Genomic DNA, 19,811 nt, shown 5'->3' with positions numbered 1-19,811 from the left:
AGGTGAAGAACTTAGTGACTGATAACTTCCAATACTCAACTCTATGTGAAAACCTAAATAATTACTATTGGGGCTATCCCCAACTATGGACTTTTAACTTACTGCCTGATCTATTTATGTAAGTATTTTCTTGTGTTTTTGTCCAAATATATACATATATAGGAAGAATGGTTAGATGTTACAGTTTTTAGCATGTTTTCAATATATTTCTCATAGTGACCCTTCCTCTATGACATTTTAAGTATAGTCATTTTTTTCTTACCATTCCAGTCTTTCAAAAGAATCTCTTAAATTGACATAAAAATTACACTCCGATTTTTCCAAGTAGAGCTCTAAAAAATTACATTAGCTAAGGGAAAAAAAAATAACACTTTTAATCCCTCTAAGAATTTCACAATTTTAATCGGCAGAACCATATCAACAGGAAAAAAAATAAGAGTTGAACAACTGGTTCCCTTATTCAAAACAACTTAAAATATTAAGCAATTTTACTTTTACCGACTGGTGCAAAGTATCTCTACTGTGTCACCTGCAAGAGTTTCTTTCTCTATTGGGCAGTCTTTGCTAAACATTACATCCTACAGATTTTTTTCCACATTACCATAGACACTTAACAAGCAAAAGTGATAATGCTTTGTAAGTTTTTAAATAAAGGAGAAACGGGGGGAAAGTATTGTGTAATAAGCTCCATTTGTTTTCCTGTTAACCTATAGAAAACAAAATACCATGAATTTCTTTTCTCCAACTCTGGTATGATTTAAGTCTTCAGGTAAAAAAAAAAAAAAAAAGGAAAATGGACTTCGGTTAAACTGGTTTCCATCAGTGCGAACCTCATTTTGGATTATCATATTTAAGTTACTTGAAACCAATTATTCTCTCATCAAAATTCCATATTTATGATTTCTGAGAATTTGACACTTTTTGGTAAATAGAAATAATATTTACAAGAGTACCAGAAAAATCTAAGTTATCTATAACTTACTAAAGCCATTGTTAGTAAAGTTAAATTCAGGTTTTACCAGTAATTTCCTTAGCCTTTAAAGAAACCATTTTTAATTTTTTATTTGTTGTTTTACTTCTACCTGTAAAAGGCAAATAAAGCCTTGAAACAATCTTAGTTAATGACAAACAAAATCTGCCAGTACTAGATTAGATTTGCAAACACTCTTCAGGAAGTCAGCTGCCAGGTATATGTAGCCTTGCCAAAACAAAAACAAAAACAGGATAATTGTCTTAACCACCTCTCATCTATTTAGCCTGTGCTTCCTACCAGTTATGGTCCAGACAAGTTGAGAAATGCATTACGTACCAATTAATAACAAAACAACACAATAAGTCTTCCACTTTCATAAGCTTCTATCCTGCCCCGTTTTCCCCTCACTAAGCCTGACAACTTTTCCGTCTAAATATTTATCATCATTACTCTCCCATACTCTACTTTCTTCCTTCCCTTACATAATCTATTAGGGGTTTTGTCTCCATGTGCTACTGGCATCACTTTATAAGTGGAGACCTTAATGTTGCAAAAAACTAACCTAAGAGTTGCTTATTTTATATGTATTTCAGTAAGGTTTACCAAATGCCATTTTAAAAAAATTTTCATGATGTCTAATACCTGAAAAAATATTCTGACTCTAATATAATTGATGCTTAAAATGGAAAAGATGGGGGCGCCTGGGTGGCTCAGTTGGTTAGGCGTCGGACTTCAGCTCAGGTCACAATCTTGCGGTCCGTGAGTTCGAGCCCCGCGTTGGGCTCTGGGCTGATGGCTCGGAGCCTGGAGCCTGCTTTGGATTCTGTGTCTCCCTCTCTCTCTGCCCCTCCCCCGTTCATGCTCTGTCTCTCTCTGTCTCAAAAATAAATAAACGTTAAAAAATAAAAAATAAATAAATAAATAAAATAAAATGGAAAAGATGTTCAGTAATAACTTTTATCTGTGTTTATGGATTAATACCTTTAAGAGGTAATTTGCTATTTACTCTCTGCATAGACATGATAAATAGCTACTTACTTTTTGGTTCAGCTAATCAAAAACACAACAAAACAAAATTTCATCATTATAATAATCTGACTTCATTACCAGGACTATCTCTCCTAATCCAAGCTGAGCACGTCCCAAAGTTTGCCAAGACTCCCATGAATGTGGGTTTCTCTGCACGGCCATTTCAGCTGCATGTACTGCAGGGAACATTTCATGAAGAGACATTAGGACCTATAACCAAAAAGAAGAAATAAAACCTGTCAGCAATTTCCATAAACTAGCAAACTACTAATGAATAACCATATGCAAACAAATCTTTTCATTTAAAAAAAAATATTTTTAGTCTGGTAAATATAGTACTTCAGTGGTTTTGACCCACTCCTCTGCCCATCAGGGTCAGGAACAAATATTCTTCTTCCTATTCCTAAAATAACTATGAAAATGTAAAACATCTCCTTTTCAGTCACTGAACCCTGTTGTCCATCTGGTCAAAATAAGGTGGTCACACTCTAGCCATGGTGGCTCAGAGCTATTTGAACTCTTAATTCCACTTCTGATTGTTTCTATTTACGATGTGGTTTTCAGGAGATCCCAGGTCTCATTGTTAAATGAGACAAATTTAAATTTGTTCAACCACCACCCTATAAACATCTTCCTGCTACAAAAATCATTTAAACATGCCACAGGCCTCCCCACAACTGGGTTCTCCAAACCATACAAAGCAGAAAAATAGGGAGTTCTAGAACCTTCCACTTCAATCTATGGGAAAAGGCTAGATTTTATCTATCATTTTGGGGACCATTCACATTTCATAAGATTTGTAACACAACTGTCATTATCAGGTTCCAAGTTAAACAATCTATTTCATACAGTTCACCACAAATACTGCCTTTAATATATATCTAGTCAAGACTGAAAATTAAAGACTTAACCAAATGAAGGTCCTCGCAGCACTTCATCCAGTGGACATAATTTATTTGGGGTTTTCTTGGCTGATCTAAAATCAAAGTTGATAAAGAATGTGCCCTATGTTTGAAATCATTACCTGAAAGATACCTGTAAGATGTGTAGATCAAGGCTGAAGCGCGACTACTCCCTGCCAAAAACATGTTTGATGCTCTATTAGAGACTTTTTACGTCTTTTGGATAACTTAATCCAGTTGCTCAGAGATTTTCTTTACAGACTTTCCCACAAAATATTAGAAATGTATTTTTAAAATTCAAATGTTATTTTTAAAAATAAATTGAGTCTATTCTGACCTTTTGCTAAGGACTAGGCCATTTTTAGAGACATATCATCAGGAGTCCAATCCACCCTCATTCTGAAGAAATGAAGTTATTGGTCAGTCCACTATAATTAATTTCCAAGGAAAGCAAACACATTTCATTTATTTAAGAAATCACCAGTGACTTCCTAAAAGATAGCCATCTGTTCATATCTTACCATAGGCTGAAATAAGTTAACTTCATTGTGAAAAGAAATGAATTTCTAATGTTGTGCAAGAGGCAGAGCAATAAACATGGTGACATGTTTTCTATAAAGGAAATATTGAAAAACATTTAAAAAGACATATTTGAGAAAGAAAATGGAAAGAAATGCTATTTTGGTTCATTTCTATTCACCAAACAAATATAAACATAGTACAATTTCATAATGGAAGTGAAATTCTTCATAACCATTACCTGTGATTTCATCTCGTACAGGGTAGCATCATCTGGGGTTAACTGCAGTGCTTCGTCCCATTTTTGAATCGCCTCTCGATACCTGTGGTCGTGAAGTTACATTAGTATCTTATCTTCACTAAATCCTTGAGAGTACATGACCAGATGTTAAAATCAGGTACTAAGGAATAACTGTATATCAAGAAATAGCTCTATTCAAGAACTGATGACAATAATAACAATGGTACAAAAGCAAGAAAATTAAGAGAAAAAGGAAAGGGTGGCAAAAGAAAAAAAGACAAACATAAATTAAATAAAAGGTATCTTAGAAATCTTTTTCCAATTTTATTTTCTGGGCTGAGAAATCACCACCAAAATTTCCCTCTCTTTCATCAACCTCAACGTGCAAATGTTGTCATGCACGTTAGATGTATTGCAAAGGACGTTAATGAGGAATTTATAATCCAGTTGTAATCCTGGGCTTGGCTGAGCAATCTAGGCACAGAACAATTTAAGAAGTTGTCTGGTAATTGCGTAAGGATTCTTCAGATTTAAGCTTCCTTGTCCGTAAATTCCAGGAACTCGGGGACTAGTAACGCACGGCAAGTTTATAACAAAAGGGGTCAAATGAATGATAAACAGTACAGAGATGGTGGTTTCCACCACCACCTTTTCACCGACGTTCTCCTAGTCAGGTTTCTCCTGTGAGCTCCAAAGCTGTGTGGTCAACTCACATCTCCACAAAGACGTGCCACAGACACCTCAGGCTCCCTCTGCCCAAAGCTGGTCTTAGCACGCCACCTGCCAAATCTGTGGAAGCACCGCAGCACTTCCTTTTGTAAATAAAATGAAGGCACTACTGAGTCCTTCGTGTTATCCAAAGCAGTCATTCTCACGGCATCCTTCACAAGTGATTAACTCTTGTATCCTTGAATACTGTAGGAGGAGAAAGTTCTATTTACCAGAATATTTTCCATTATGAGCTGAAACTTTCTATCTTGTACCTTTCCCCCAGTGCTACTAATTCTGCTTTCTAGCACTAAACAGAAAATATATAACCCACTAGTTTTAATTCTTGGCTACATACAGAATGATCTAGGGAGATTCTGGAGGGGAAGAAATACACAACACGACACACACACACACACACACACACACACACACCACACAGCTGGCCCCTGCCTCAATCAACTAAAACAGATATTCTCAGAATAGGACCCAGGCATCTATATTTTTTAAACCAGGTAATGCTAATAAACACCAAGGTTGTGAACCATGGAAAATATCTTTCATAGCGTAGTAAGCCCTATCCATGTGCTGCCTTCTCTTGAATCACTCATTATTACCTGTTTTCCAGACCCTTATTTCCTCTGTATGTGTTCTTCTCCACAATTTCCTACTGGATGTGTGAAGGTCCAAACCAAACATAACGACCAAAATATGGGCTAATATGCACTGATTATTATTTAAACAGAGGGCGGTGAAATAAAGAAATAAAGGCAAAATTTGGTAGAAAATACAAAGGTGAAGAACATAAAAAAGTACGTTCTGTTTTCACCTTGTTATAGAGTTCCTTTACTAGTAGTACAAACGGACAATGTCACATCCAGGGGTCTTACGCCAGCCTGACAAATGACAAATGGGCTACCGACACCTTAAAATAAGTTTGCCACTGGGGCGCCTGGGTGGCACAGTCGGTTAAGTGTCCGACTTCAGCCAGGTCACGATCTCGCGGTCCGTGAGTTCGAGCCCTGCGTCGGGCTCTGGGCTGATGGCTCAGAGCCTGGAGCCTGTTTCCGATTCTGTGTCTCCCTCTCTCTCTGTCCCTCCCCCGTTCATGCTCTGTCTCTCTCTCTCCCAAAAATAAATAAACGTTGAAAAAAAAAATAAGTTTGCCACAGAGCCAACTCCATGGCCAGCAGCAGGGGTGAGGGTGGACATGATGGGAGTGTGCTTTACAAAGCCTGCCTTAGCTGCCATGATAGGTTGTAGCAGTGGCTACTGCTATTTTGTAGAAGCCGGCTATATGTAACTATAAGCTGAAGATTCATCCCACAGGGCACCTGGGTTGCTCAGTCAGTTAAGTGTTCAACTCCTGATACTGGCTCAGGTCACGACCTGTGGTGGTGAGATTGAGCCCCACGTTGGGCTCTGTGCTGAACATGGAGACTGCTTGGGATTCTCTCTCTTCCTCTCTGCCCCTCCCCCACTCAGCTTTCTTTCTCTCACTCAAAATAAATAAATAAACTTTAAAAAATTAAAACAGAAAAAGATTCACCCCGCAAAAGCTGGTAGTCTGTTTCCAAGCAAACCAAATGTAAACATGCAGAGAGGCTATCACAACTACTGCCTGGACCGTGGTTAGTATCTTCTTCGGGGGCTCTTGCTGAGCACTGAAGAAATACTGTTTGAAAACTGTTGAACTCTGGGTGAAAGACTACTGGAAGTTTAGGAACAGTGTGGCCATTATTCACCTCATTTTTATGACCTGCTGCCCCAATGGTCTATGTTTCTCTCTGCCTCTGCCTGCATCGCAATATTGTGTCACAAATCAAACCTCTGAGAGCTCCGTTAATTGAGAATTATTTCTTTATTAAGGATTTTCCCAAATTCAAGCATGTATCTAGAGCCAGGGTCCCCAAAGTTGAAACAGGCAGTGTCACTGGCTGCTGTTTGTCAATGCTCTTCCTTCATCTCACTCTGAGATCCGTCTGGAGTGCCCATACGTCTCTGCTTCCCACATATTCGGACACTTCTGCACGGTGTCAGGCTATGCCCGTAAGCGTGGCCGGCACAGGTGTTAAATGGCTGCCACATGACTTTCCTATAAACTCTGTGCTCAGCAGGTGATGGACACGGGTTGGTTAAACAGCAGTGTCCCACTGCTGCCTCCTAGTTACCCTGAATGGGAATCTGAGACTCACAGATATTTTTAGATAATTCATACGTTAATGTTAGCTTAGAAACTGCCCACTGAACTTCAAAGTAAGGCATTTAATGTATCTTTTCAGGTACCATTAAAATTTCTTATTTATGAATTCTCCTCTTACTAAAACACCATCAACTATCAGAATTAATTAACTAGCTGCTTCTGTAGGGTTACCACCTATCAGATCACACTGCTTGGATTCATGTGCTAACCTCTCAAGGATGCCGTTCTTATAGTCCTTCCTTTCCCAGCCCCCCAGATAAAGTAGCCTCCTTTAAGCAAAACATACTTTTAAAAAAGAATGATGGCAGAGAAGAGATGCATGGGCCTCACCTGGTACTCAAGCTAGGAAAGAAGAAGATGAAAAGGGATCTACAAAGAAGAAATGAGAAAGTCTGAACTTCACTGGTGGACTCTTAAGGGGATAAAAACAACAGCTTGTGGATAAGAGAAAGGGAAGGAGGAGGAAGGCATGATCCCAGCGGACCTCTTCCTTCTTTGATCCGCACACGCACATCTAGTATGGTGGCCCGGGACTCCAAACCTATGCTGGCAACTAAAACATGTGGTTGGTTCACAAAAAGCATTTGATTTTTTTTTTTTTAACACAAAATGTTCTTAAATCTGGCCTTCCTTATATTCTATACCTGAGTAAATGACGACAGTTTTGACATAATTGTTTTGATAGAAAAAATTGCTTCCCAAACACACGAATAGAGAAGAACCAGAAAGGAAACTGCACACGCGTGTGCGCACACACACACGCGCACACACACACAGAAATTAAAGACACTCATAATTTCACCAAAAGATGACAACCATAGTTAACATTTTTATTGTATATTCTTCCAAGTGCTTTAATGTATATCATACATACGAAACATTATTTTGTCTTTAAATTATCAAATGCTTCTCTCTATAGCCTAATGCTTAGTAACTGATTACTACTATTTCAATGCAAAATTCATTCAAATAAATCCTCTACTGTTAGACATTACACTTAAAAAGCTGCTAAGAGTAAATCTTAAATGTTCTTACCACAAAAAAAAAAGGAATTATATGAGATAACAGATGTGTCAACTAATCTTTTACTGTGGTAATTATTTTGCAATATATATGTTCATGAAATAATCACATTCTCCACTTGAAACTTACACAATGTTATACATCAATTATATCTCAATAAAACTGGAAAAAATTACCCTTTGGCCATTACAATGATCTTTTGGAAGGAAGTGGGCCAGGAATAATTATTGAAGAAAATTGTATTTTGGAGATCAAATATAATACACATGTTATGTTTGATGTAAAACTGACTGGAAATGAGATCACCTTAGAAGGAAGGTTAGTCTAACTTAAGATAGCATTCTCATTTATTTCCTTTAATTAACAAAAAAGCCAATGAGGGAAGAAATAAACACTATATTTCCTTGTCTGTACTACTCCCCTTCCAATTTTCTATTGATATGACCCGCCAGCTTTACAGGAAACATAACTTCAGTTCCCAGTTGGTTTGGTTCTTAAAACTAGCTATCTTTATGCTAATCAAAAATTCAAATGGCACTAATACTCTTTGATAAGATTATGTACACCTAAAATACAAATCATATTTAAGCTGTTCAATCCTCAAAAACTAGCTTACCTGTTTAACAACTAGAATGATACTTTTAAAATATTTACTTTAGGTCTTACAGAAAAGGGGGAAAATCCTTACAATGAAACACAAATAAGCAGCCCTCTCGTGTCCTCTTCTCAATCTAGCCTTCAAAACGCATGCACATAAACGGATACACTTAGAAGCTCCACTTCAAATGAACAATGACTTTCAATTTGCACTGTGTAAACAATAAAAGAACATGTACATGAACACTATTCTCAAAACCTCTGTGAGGGACAAAGACAACTTTTTTCTCTCAAAAACTTACAAATAAAAATAACAAACCTCTAAACAAAGGCCAGTAAGGAAATGTTCTTTACAGTGGGAAAAATCAGCTCATGTGCACATGCCCCCTAAAACCCATCTGTTACTTACTTGGTTAACAATATACTCCAAGAAAAAAGGGGAGGGCTTGGGAGGGAGGAAAAATGCCTTTTTAAATGCACATCCTGTTTGACCCAGCAATTCCATTCCTATAAATCTTTCTTTCGAGCTGACCTGGATGTATGCACACTTCTATCTCTGAAAGGCCAGTCACTATATCATTCATAAAAATTAAAGATGAAAACATCCTTTCTCAAAAAAGAGATGGCAAGATACATTTTAATACATCATGCAATGAAATACAAATACCCCATCATATCCAAATCTTTCTGGTTTGGTTTCTGGTTTTAGATAGAGTCTAGTTTTAGACTCTGGTTTTAGAGTCTGGATGGTTAAGGGATAGTATATGGCCTTTTTTTTTTTTTTTTTTTTAAAGGCAGTTCTATAGAAAATAATCTCTAAGATATATTAAGTAAAAAAGGCAAGGGAGAGAATGGTGTATATATTTAGAATATCAACATTTATGATGTTTTAAAAGATATATACATACACATGCTTATAAATCTAAAGATTATCTTTGGCAAGATATCAAAGAACTGGTAACTGGTTTCCTGTGGGAAAGTGAACTAAGAGACCAGAGGACAGGAGTAAGGGCAAGATTTAGTCTTCATTGTATAGCCTTTGTTGCTATTGCATTTGCTTTTTTTTAAATCATGTACATATGTTACTGTCTTTTTCTTTTCATTAAAAATTATACAAATACATTAAACAAACCATGGATTGGTTAAGTTCATACAGAGAGAGAGTAAATGAGAAAGAGAAAAGATACCAGGGCTCAAGTTTTCAAAATTCAGAGGTAAGCAGAGAAGGAAGGGCTAGCAAATATGACTGAGAAGTTGAGAAAGAAAGGAAGAAATTCAGGAGTGTGTGTGATTTCAAAGAAAACAAAGAGAAGCCTGTCACAGAGAGAGTGCCGGGTTGTACCTAAGAGAGATGCAGCAACATGTCAATCATTGGTGACACTGACCAAACAGCATTCCTGGAAGGGCAGGAGTGGACGCCAGACCGCTGAGCAAAGTGGGAGTAAGAAGTAGGAACAACGAATGCTGGCAACTCATTGGGAAGTCTGTGAATACCAAAAAGGGAAATGAAAAGATAACTAACTAGGAGTATAAAATCCAGAGAAGGTTGACATAGATCTCTAACACATGTCCAGACTGGACTTATCATCATCTCCCACTCCAGACTTACTCTATGCTTGCAACCATGGCTTAGAGAACAGCACCACCGAGTCACTGAGACAGAATCCTGGAGTCAGCCTTGACTACACTTGCCCTGCCCTAGGTTACATGAGTCGTCAATTCTCTAATTCATCCTTTAACTCACTGTCACTGCTCCTATTTAGTGTAAGTCCTCAGCCTTCCTTGCTGGGATTATCAAAAATTCAAGTAATGATTTTTAAAAATTTTTTTCAATGTTTATTTATTTGTGAGACAGAGCAAGAGCAAGGGAAGGACAGAGAGAGGGAGACACAGAATCCAAAAGCAGGCCCAAACTCACAAGCTGTGAGATCATGACCTGAGCCCAAGTCAGTCGGACTCTTAACTGACTGAGCCACCCAGGCGCCCCAAGTAATGACTTTCGTTGGCCTCCTTTCGGCTGGAACACTGTTCGGCCTGTTCTTCAGCTAATTCCAATGTGTCTTTCCTGACTCTGCCCTGATGCCCTCTCCTCCCAAAAATCATCTCAAATACTCTTTAATGCTTCTATTTCCCCATTTAGTTAAATGCCCTTCTTTTAGATCATCCAAAGAACTCTCTAAATAGTCCTCTTTACTACATATCGAAACAGTTTCTGTGTATCACCCACAAAAGGTGTTTATTTAATATTTTCTTTGTGGCATCCATGCTTAACAAAAATCACCAAATACATTTTCAGTGAGTAAAAAAAAATATATATATATATAAGAAATTAATATGCTAGACTAATTTGGGTGAGGAGAGTAGAATATAAAACAACAAATGTCAAATGATGTTGAATATAATTTTATCTTTGCCAAATCAGAAAGACTTTTTAAAAAAATTTTTAGAAAGACTTCCAGACTTTACACGCTTTAAATTTTAATTTAAAATTTAATTCAATTAGATTTTTGATAAAAAGAAAAGCTGCATACATTAAAATGTAATGTAACTCATTAGCTGTCTTCCAGATATAGTTGATTCTCATTCTTGTAGTTATGTTCTATAAAGCTGCTGTAAAGACTGAATTAGTGAATACTGAATCACGGCTCATAGGGGAATACAGGGTTAAGTTTCTGCAAGCCTATGGTCATATTTGTATCAACTGATTAATATATAGCCTTGTTTTATGTGCTCCTGTTTAAAGACATCTTATTTAATAAATATTGCTGATTCATTAACATTGATCTTACAGCCCACAGCACTGTAACTCATGCCTGGACGAAGCTTACTGGACAAAGCTTACTGAATGAACACATGTAGTTTCTCTGTAAGGCACATCACAGCCTTCTTGTCTTTAGGAACACTAGACAGCACTTCTGAACTATACTTTGGAGGCGTTTTAAACAGCAAAATCACCAACAAAGGGCACAAAAATGTGGAAAATATAACACTAGGCAGACCCCAAAAAGGGACACTTGTTTATACAGTGTGAGAGCTGAAACAAGAAGGCAGAGCACCTGCCGTGTTGGACTCAGCTGGGAATACACACAGGAGGCACTCAGATTCTTCTCAGCTCTGCCAATGTCCACTAACAACTGTGAAAGCACCATGAGCACTGATTTGGGGGTTACCAATATATTTGTGAGTGGGTAAACTCATAAATGAGGAAGCCATGAATGAGGTTTCACTGTATTTAAGAAGAAATGTTATAGCGTTTTTTCTATGTCAAATAAAATATAGCTACAAAGGAGTATCACTTTCACTAATATCATGACAGATTTCTAATTGATTTCTATCAATTTTACATCCTTATGTGGAAACATCAAAATAAATTTAAAAGCTATTTCCATACAGCTACATTTTCATCAAATCCCTAGTGAATATTAAGATTCCTCATTATTATATATTATCATTAAATAATTTTATTTCCTCCTTAAAACCTATGTCATCAAGAACTTTAAAATTTTCACCTTATTTTATATTGTGTTTCTAATAATATTTACAGTAATTGTGCCCCATGGGCACCTGGGTGAGTCAGTCCAGTTAAGCATGACTTTGGCTCAGGTCATGATCTCATGGTTTATGAGTTCAAGGCTCCCATGGGGGGTGGGGGGGCGGGCAGAACAGACCCACTTTGGATACTCTGTCTCCCATTCTCTCTGGCCCTCCCCCACTCATCTCCCCTTCAAAAATAAACATTTAAAAAATAATAATAATTGTACCCCAAAATGATAGAAATAACTTCTCTGGCTGAATTTATATTTTCATATTGGAAGTGGTTTTCTTTTGTTCAGGATATATTTGAAATTAAAAGTTTAGTTTGCTTCCTTGATTTTATAAACACTTTCATATAACGTTATAATGATACAGAAAGTAGTTTTAGACAGGTTTAATTTGAGTGAAAGTTGTGTGATTTCCAATGTAGGTAAATCAGGTTCCAACTTTTAGACAATGATAAATTTTCTGAATTAAACAAAAAAAATTCCTCAAGTTATTTTGAGGTTTTTCTGTCTAGAATTTGGAGTAGCATTCTGAAGAAAGCAAGGACAAAATAATGTGTAGCTAATACAACGAACATTCTAATAAGGAACCTAATTTCCATAGCTCAGAAAGAAAGAAAAAAGAATCTGCAAGAGGCAATAAAAGAGAAAAAACATAATTATTGCATATCTTCTCAAGACATACATATTTAGTGAAAGGAGGGCTGGATTGGAAAGAAGTGCTGAGATAATGCTCAGAGTAGAGTTCCTGGGTGGTTTTATTAGGCAAGGGAAAGATATAAATATACTTTAAATTCCAAACTGCTCCGAGTTTTAGTCACTATCACTTATTAAAATTACGTGGACTCAGGATTAGGCTGAATCATAAAGCCCACTTTCAGTAATAATTTAAACTATTTACTTACATAAAAGAACAAACACATCTTAAAAGTTTTTAATTTTTTATTATAGACAAGAACAAACAATTCAGAGCAGATCAACTGCCTCTGGAAACAGTAGGAAGGAGCTCTGAAATTACATAAAGATGTATGCACACTGAATAAAGGTCATTTTCCAAAGCAAATTAAAACAATGATGCCAACTTCTACGTGGTACAGGATGTTCCCTAGTTGTTCCTGTATTGAAAGCAATTGCCCTGGTCTACTCGTTGCCATACTAGACAACGAGTTTTCTGAAACAAGTAAAAAGTCACAATTTTAACCTCCCAATTTCTACTTCAGATATAGAGATCATTTAAAATTATTTTATCACCTAGGGGTGCCTGGGTGGCTCAGTCCATTAAACATCTGGCTCTCAAATTTGGCTCAAGTCAGGATCTTGCAGTTCGTGAGATGTGAGCCCCAGGTCAGGCTCTGCACTGTTGGCGTGGAGCCTGCTTGCGATTCTCTCTCTCTTCCTCTCATTCTGCCCCTCCCTCTCCCTCTCTCTCTCTCTCAAAACAATTAATTTAAAAAATAAAATAAAATTATTTACCCCCAGATTATTCACTCATTGAGCATACACACAAATGTCATAAAGTAATATTCACTAGAGGGGCACTTGGGTGGCTCAGTCAGTTAAACATCTGACTTCAGCTCAGGTCATGATCTCACAGTTTGAGAGTTTGAGCCCCACATCAGGCTCTGCGTTGACAGCTCAGAACCTGGAGCCTGCTTCGGATTCTGTGTGTGTGTGTGTGTGTGTGTGTGTGTGTGTGTGTGTGTGTGTCTCTGTCCCTCCCCCTCTTGTGCTCTCTCTCTCTCTCTCTCTAAAAAAAGTAAATAAATAAACAAATAAATTTCACTAGAAATTAATCCCAGTATCATGGAATAATTTGGATCAAATTAAAACATGTAAATAAATGGGCAGGACTATAATAAGTGCCTTATTTTAATGATAAATATATGATAAAATCACGAAGTCTGCAAAAGGCAAAACAATAAATAGGACTCCCTTCCCCTAGCTAAACCAAATCACCCTGCCTTCCTGCTTCCTCAGACAGGCTCACTGTGACCCCCTGTTTACATTTACTTCTGTGTTTGTTTAAAAGCTCTATGCAGGGGCGCTTGGGTGGCTCAGTCAGTTAAGCATCCGACTTCGGCTCAGGTCACGATCTCACGGTTCGTGGGTTCGAGCCCCGCATCAGGCTCTGTGCTGACAGCTCAGAGCCTGGAGCCTGTTTCAGATTCTGTGTCTCCTTCTCTCTCTGCCCCTCCCCCACTCATGCTCTGTCTTCCTCTGTCTCAAAAATAAATAAACATTAAAAAAAAATTTTTTTTAAATAAATAAAAGCTCTATGCAGACCAAGGTAAATGCAGCTAACACAATAGAACCTAACATATATCAATAATTTCTAAAGGAATAAGGCAGACACAAGTGGTCTACAGTCTTTGTGGGGTAAAGGAGGACAATATGGCCTGAACCAGAAAACAGTTGCCACTGCCTAAGCCAAAGTTTAAAAATTTTTTTTTTTCAACGTTTATTTTTGGGACAGAGAGAGACAGAGCATGAACGGGGGAGGGGCAGAGAGAGAGGGAGGCACAGAATCGGAAACAGGCTCCAGGCTCTGAGCCATCAGCCCAGAGCCCGACACGGGGCTCGAACTCACGGACCGTGAGATCGTGACCTGGCTGAAGTCGGACGCTTAACCGACTGCGCCACCCAGGCACCCCACCAAAGTTTTAAATACCACAGCTAAAGACGTAGTCTTAAGACTCCTAGTGTATTTCAGTATATTTGGATAACCTAGCAATAAAAATAAAGAATGCTTTTGTCCTCAAAAAGATACACTATCTGAAAAAAGAGAATCCTAATCATCACTCCAGACTTTCTAGTCCATAAGATAAAAATCCTAAATAAAGAATTAATAAATTAAATTCAGCAACTTATTAAAAAGTATGAAGTCCACATGACCATGTAGAAAATACCTCAGAGAAGCATTAGAGAAACTTTCATATGTAACTGATAATGGAGGGAAAAAGGTACATGACACTCAACAATATTTAATACCCATTTTGACTATTTATAACTATGTCACCTAAAGAGAAAGTGTACTTCTTTATGGGTGATTTCAAGCCTAATCTCTAAATATTTCCAAATGTTATTATAGACACAACATGAAAAACTTTGGAAATTTGCTATGTTCTTCTGTCTCTGAAAAATTGACTTACTCCTTCATAATAATCCTCCTACTCATAATATTCTAAGAAATGTAGTAGTAGCAAATTCTGTAGGACTTGATACTAGTGAATATATTTCTTCCAGTATTAGCTTATCAGTCCAATCTGTTTTCTATGACGCCCCATCCCCACCTTTGCTCCCTGCTGGCTGCACATTCGCCCATTCCCTACCCACGTATCATGTTCCTGTTCATGTGGGCTGAGCAGTACACAAACATAAGCACATCTAGGATTTCATTCCTCCTCCTCTTCACTTATTCAAAGGCTCTCTCTCTCCAAGACCAAATTAAAATTCTGTTTATCATGAAGACCATGAGTACCACTTACATGATCGCAGAGTAACACTTTTATTCCCATAGTATTTGTTTTACAAAGTACTTTCTGTACAATCACTTAACAAACAACTATTCTCACGAAAAGTTCATTCACTTCGTGCTCATACGATTGGCATTGCTTGTTCTCATTTTACTGATGAGGAAACAAAGGTAGAGAGCAGCTACAGGACAAATGGTATTAACCCTGTAAAAGCCATGATCTGAAGCTAGTTCAATTACAAGACTAATACTTTTCCAACTACCCCATTGTCTTCCATTGAATTTTTCTCTAATTCTTCCATGCATTTTTATCTTCTCTTCACTAATGAGTTCAGGGACCAAAAGGTAGATTCACTTGTATCTACAACACCCAGAACATGGCCAGGCACACAGAAGGTGCTAATATCCCAGATTCTATCTACCTCATTTGTCTTACCTTCTCCAAAAGAAGTCTTGAAAGACAGCAAAGAAAAGCATGAAAGACATGAAAAGAGGAGACAAGAGCTAGTATGATGAAAATACCTCAGAAAAAAAAAAATGGAAAGAAATACAAACAAATTTTACCTTACAACAAAAGCAGGAAATAGTTTAATTCTTACTTTGTTCCATCTTACCACTCCAGATACAGAAATCACAAGAAATCCCAAGACAAGGGAAATAGGAATATGGGTGGAAAGAACCAAGAGATTAAAATTCTAGGTAGAGGGGCACCTGGGTGGCTCAGTTGATTTAAGTGTCCAACTTTGGCTCAAGTCATGATCTTGCAGTTCATGAGCTCAAGCCCCACATCAGGCTCTGTGTTGACAGATCAGAGCCCAGAGCCTGCTTCATATTCTGTTACCCTCTCTCTCTGCCCCTCCTCTGCTCACGCTGTCTCTCTCTCTCTCTCTCTCAAAAATAAATAAATATTAAGTTTTTGTTTTTAATTCTAGGTGGAGGACTTTAAAGCCCCGGGATGTGTGAGGTTTCAGGAGTCTTTGTGGCTTTTGAGGAAGCAGCTGGTCCAGAGACCAAGGTCAGCACAGCAAAGGTCCATGAGTATTTTAGGTTTTGTGGACCATACAGTCTCCTTCACAGCTGCTCAATTCTGCTGTAGCACAAAAATCAGCCACAGAACGTCATCATACACATCATCATCTTACACAAATGTGCATGTCTGCATCCAATAAAACTTTATAAAAACAGGCTGTGGTTTGCCAACCCCTGCACTACTTGGTCCAACCACTGTTTCTGTCACATTTATCAAATATCCTTTTTACTTTCAGCCCTATTTTCTGCCTAACTCAACCAGGAACATTTATCACCCCAAGGTAGGCATTTATATCAATTTATGGAGGCCTTTTTGGTTGTCACTGGAGGCCTAGTGACAAGGGTTCAGGGATGTTAACATCTGGCAAGGCAGAGGGCCACCCTGACCGACAAACACCAAACGCCTGTCGTGCCCAAAATGCCAACAGCACTACTGCTGAGAAACAGGGTGGCTTACCCCACCCCTGCCCTCCAACCCCAAAGCTGCTTACATTATCACAAAGTACAAAGTAAACTAAGAAGTTCGAAGTGACATTGACCATCACTAGTTCTGTTTCCTCTTTTCATTAGGCAGCATGTTGACACAGACACACATATAAACATATATATGTGCAAAAACAGGCACACAGATTTGAGGGGGGGAAATGTCCACTGCACCCCCCCAAACCGTGCTGCTTTTATTTTGAAGCCATTGGCATTGGCAGCAGCAGAGGCATAGCTAAGTGAAAAGTGCTTTCTGCCCACAAAACATGCAAAAGTTTAAAGGAACACGTGAGCTGTTTTCCACTGGCTAGAGAGAAGCAGCAACCGGTGGGCACTTACTTCACTATCATAAGCTTACTGAATTCCCTCTCCGCCCTCATTTTTCATTTCTCTCTTTGACAGACTTCCCCTGGCCTACAAATAAAGGGTGGCACCGCCCAGGTCCTCCATTTGGGGATCGCAGGAAGCCTGGCACGTAATAACATCGATGGTCTCTTATGGCTCCTACAGCATATCTCTTAATTCAACTTCAGTTTGGAACACACCGAACAGACACAGCCCAGCTGCGGCTGTCGGATAGGAAGCATTAAAAGATAAAAACTTGGTTTAAAGTCACTATGGTTAATAAATGACCAGAGTCTGACTTGGCCAGTTTAAAGACAACCTTGACAGTGTGCTGGGGAACCAGCCAAGGCAGGAAGCAACTAGAATGGCTGCAGGGCCTGCGTAGGGGCAGGGTGAGACAATACCCTATGCTGAGGTAAGGAACAGCTGGTGAGCAAGCCAAATAAATTAGCACACTCATTTATCAGACAGAAATGTCAAAGTGTTTAACTACTTTGCTCCCAATTAGATTTCCAATTTATGACAGCTTCAGGTTTAATGAGCTCTATAGTCATCAGCTTATTCATTTAATAAACATTTATTAAACATCTACTCTGGCCCAGGTAGTATTCTGGGTACTGAGGCTGTAGCACTCAACAAGATATAAAATGACCCTACCATTTTTCTAGATCTTACATTCTAGAATGTTCACAGGCAGGAAGAAGGCAGGGAAAAACAACAAGCCTAAGTTAAAATATGGTAAGTGTGATTAAAAAAAAAAAAAAAAAACAAGCGGCAGGGGATGTGAAAGGGAGGTCACTGGATGGCTACTCTGAACATGTGGTCAGAAAAAGTCTCTCTAGGAAGGCATCTGAGCTGCGATCTGACTAACCAAAAGTGGTCAGCTAATTGAAGATCTGGAGAAAGTTCACTCCAGACAAAGGAAGAGCCCAAGCCAAGAGAGGGCCAAACACCCCAAGTTTTGAGGAAATGAAAGGAAACCGGCATGGCTATGGAGGAGGAGGAAGGGGAATGGGAGGTGTAGACCCAAAGCCCCGGCTCTAACTGTACGTGTGATGAGGAATCTGCAGAATTTTTGTGCAACAAACATACAGACTTGTTTTACATCTTGAAAAAATCAGTGAGGCCCAGAGAGAGTGGTCTGTAGGGGTGTAAGAAGGAGCACAGGGAGAGCAGTTAGGAGACTACTTGAATGATGCAGGTAAGAGATGACAGGGGATTAGATTAGGAGGACAGCCACGAAAACAGAGGAGAGGATAAAAAAGATTTAAAATATGTTTAAAAAATAAAGTCACTCTAACTTAGACTGGATATGAAGAGTAAAAAAAAAGAAAGGAAATCCAGGATGATGTCTTAGCTTGAGTTCCCAGGGAAATAGAGCCCGGGGGCCTAAGCTTCTACTTTGTGGGGGTAGGATCCCAGGGAAGCAAGAGTGAAAAAAAGGGAAAAAGAAGTGAGGCCGGAAGGAGGGAGAATAAATACAAGGCATCTGCTAGGCTGGCAACAGCTTAAAAAACAAACAGATGACTGCTAATCTTGTAGAACTTTTTCAGAAGCCTGTATAAAACCTGTGTGCCTTGGAAACTGTCCAGTGAGGGGAAGAAGGGAAAAGAATTTATCTGCAGGCTCCCTCCCATACCCTGTTTCCCATCCGTCAAATTCTACCCCACAGAGTCGTAACCCGGTCCCGTCTGAGCATCTACAGGTCCAAGCTGGCCAGTGTCAAGGTGTGATGGATGGTCTTTGATTGTCAGTTAGCACCATGAACGGGGGCTGTTGGTCTGTAAAAACAGCAGCCGCCGCCCAGGCTTTATGGCCGTAAGAACAGCATGAAGGGCAGGGAGCTGGAGGTGACTGGGGTTGATTAGCTCTGTAATGGCACATGCACAGCAGAGTTGACCCCTGGCTTTTGGGCATAAGTAACTGGGTAAACAGTGATTCCTTTTACTGACATGGGGAAGACTAAAAAAGACCAGATATGTGTGTGTGTGTGTGTGTAGCGGGGGGGGGGGGGGGGGGGGAGGGGAATCAAGACCTCTGCTTAGGACATGTTAAGTTTCAGATACTAATTAGATATCCAAGTGGGTATAAAGTAAACACTGGAGATTTAAGAGTCTGGAATTCAGGTGGGAAGATAGCACTGCAGACATATTTGGCAGTCATCAGTATAGAGACGGCACACTGAAAGCAGGAGACTATATAAGTTTAAGAAGGGAAAAAATGGACATAGAAAAGAGAAGTACTTTCTAAATACTGTGGCCCACCAATATTTAGAAAATGAAGACAAGAAAACAGGAAGCAAAGAAGATCAAGAAGTGGGCGGTGAAACAAAAGAAAAACCATCAGTGTGGTGTTCTGTAGATGAGAGAGCAGTGTATTTAGGAAGACAGTGGTCAACTATGCTGAACGACGAGAGGCACAGTAATAAATGAGAACAGAGACATGATGACTGGATTTGACAACATGAAGGTCATATAACAAGAGTGGCTTCAGGGGACCAGTGGGAACAGAAACCTGACTGGAATGGACCCAGAGGATGATTCATCAAGAAACGGAGTTTGTGGCTCAGTGGGTTGAGCGACCGACTTCAGCTCAGGTCATGATCTCACAGCTCGTGAGTTCGAGCCCCGCATCGGGCTCCACGCTGACAGCTCGGAGACTGGAGCCTGCTTCCGATTCTGTGTCTCCCTCTCTCTCTGCCCCTAACCCACTCTCATTCTGTCTCTGTCTCTCTCAAAAATAAACATA

At 38.9% G+C, this 19,811-nt stretch overlaps 1 protein-coding gene across 4 annotated transcripts in view; it reads right to left on the bottom strand.

Annotated features, from left to right (window-relative positions):
- The window catches only part of TTC33 (tetratricopeptide repeat domain 33), a 40,346-nt gene that overhangs the window by 3,986 nt on the left and 16,549 nt on the right, over positions 1-19,811 (bottom strand). For all 4 annotated transcript variants that reach the window (XM_047093187.1, XM_047093194.1, XM_047093198.1 and 1 more), the window contains 2 exons: positions 3,665-3,746; positions 2,081-2,212 (listed from right to left, as the gene is read on the bottom strand). In XM_047093187.1, coding sequence (XP_046949143.1) covers positions 2,081-2,212; positions 3,665-3,746 — 214 coding nt within the window. The remainder of the gene's footprint in view (positions 1-2,080; positions 2,213-3,664; positions 3,747-19,811) is intronic.

The sequence above is a fragment of the Lynx rufus genome, unplaced genomic scaffold, assembly GCF_022079265.1.
Source record: "Lynx rufus isolate CCGP_SWC_20201006 ecotype Redwood Valley unplaced genomic scaffold, mLynRuf1.p SCAF_1, whole genome shotgun sequence".
Classification (NCBI taxonomy): domain Eukaryota; kingdom Metazoa; phylum Chordata; class Mammalia; order Carnivora; family Felidae; genus Lynx; species Lynx rufus.
The sequence above is the reverse complement of the archived record's forward strand: the minus strand, read 5'-3'. Positions and strand labels throughout refer to the sequence as shown.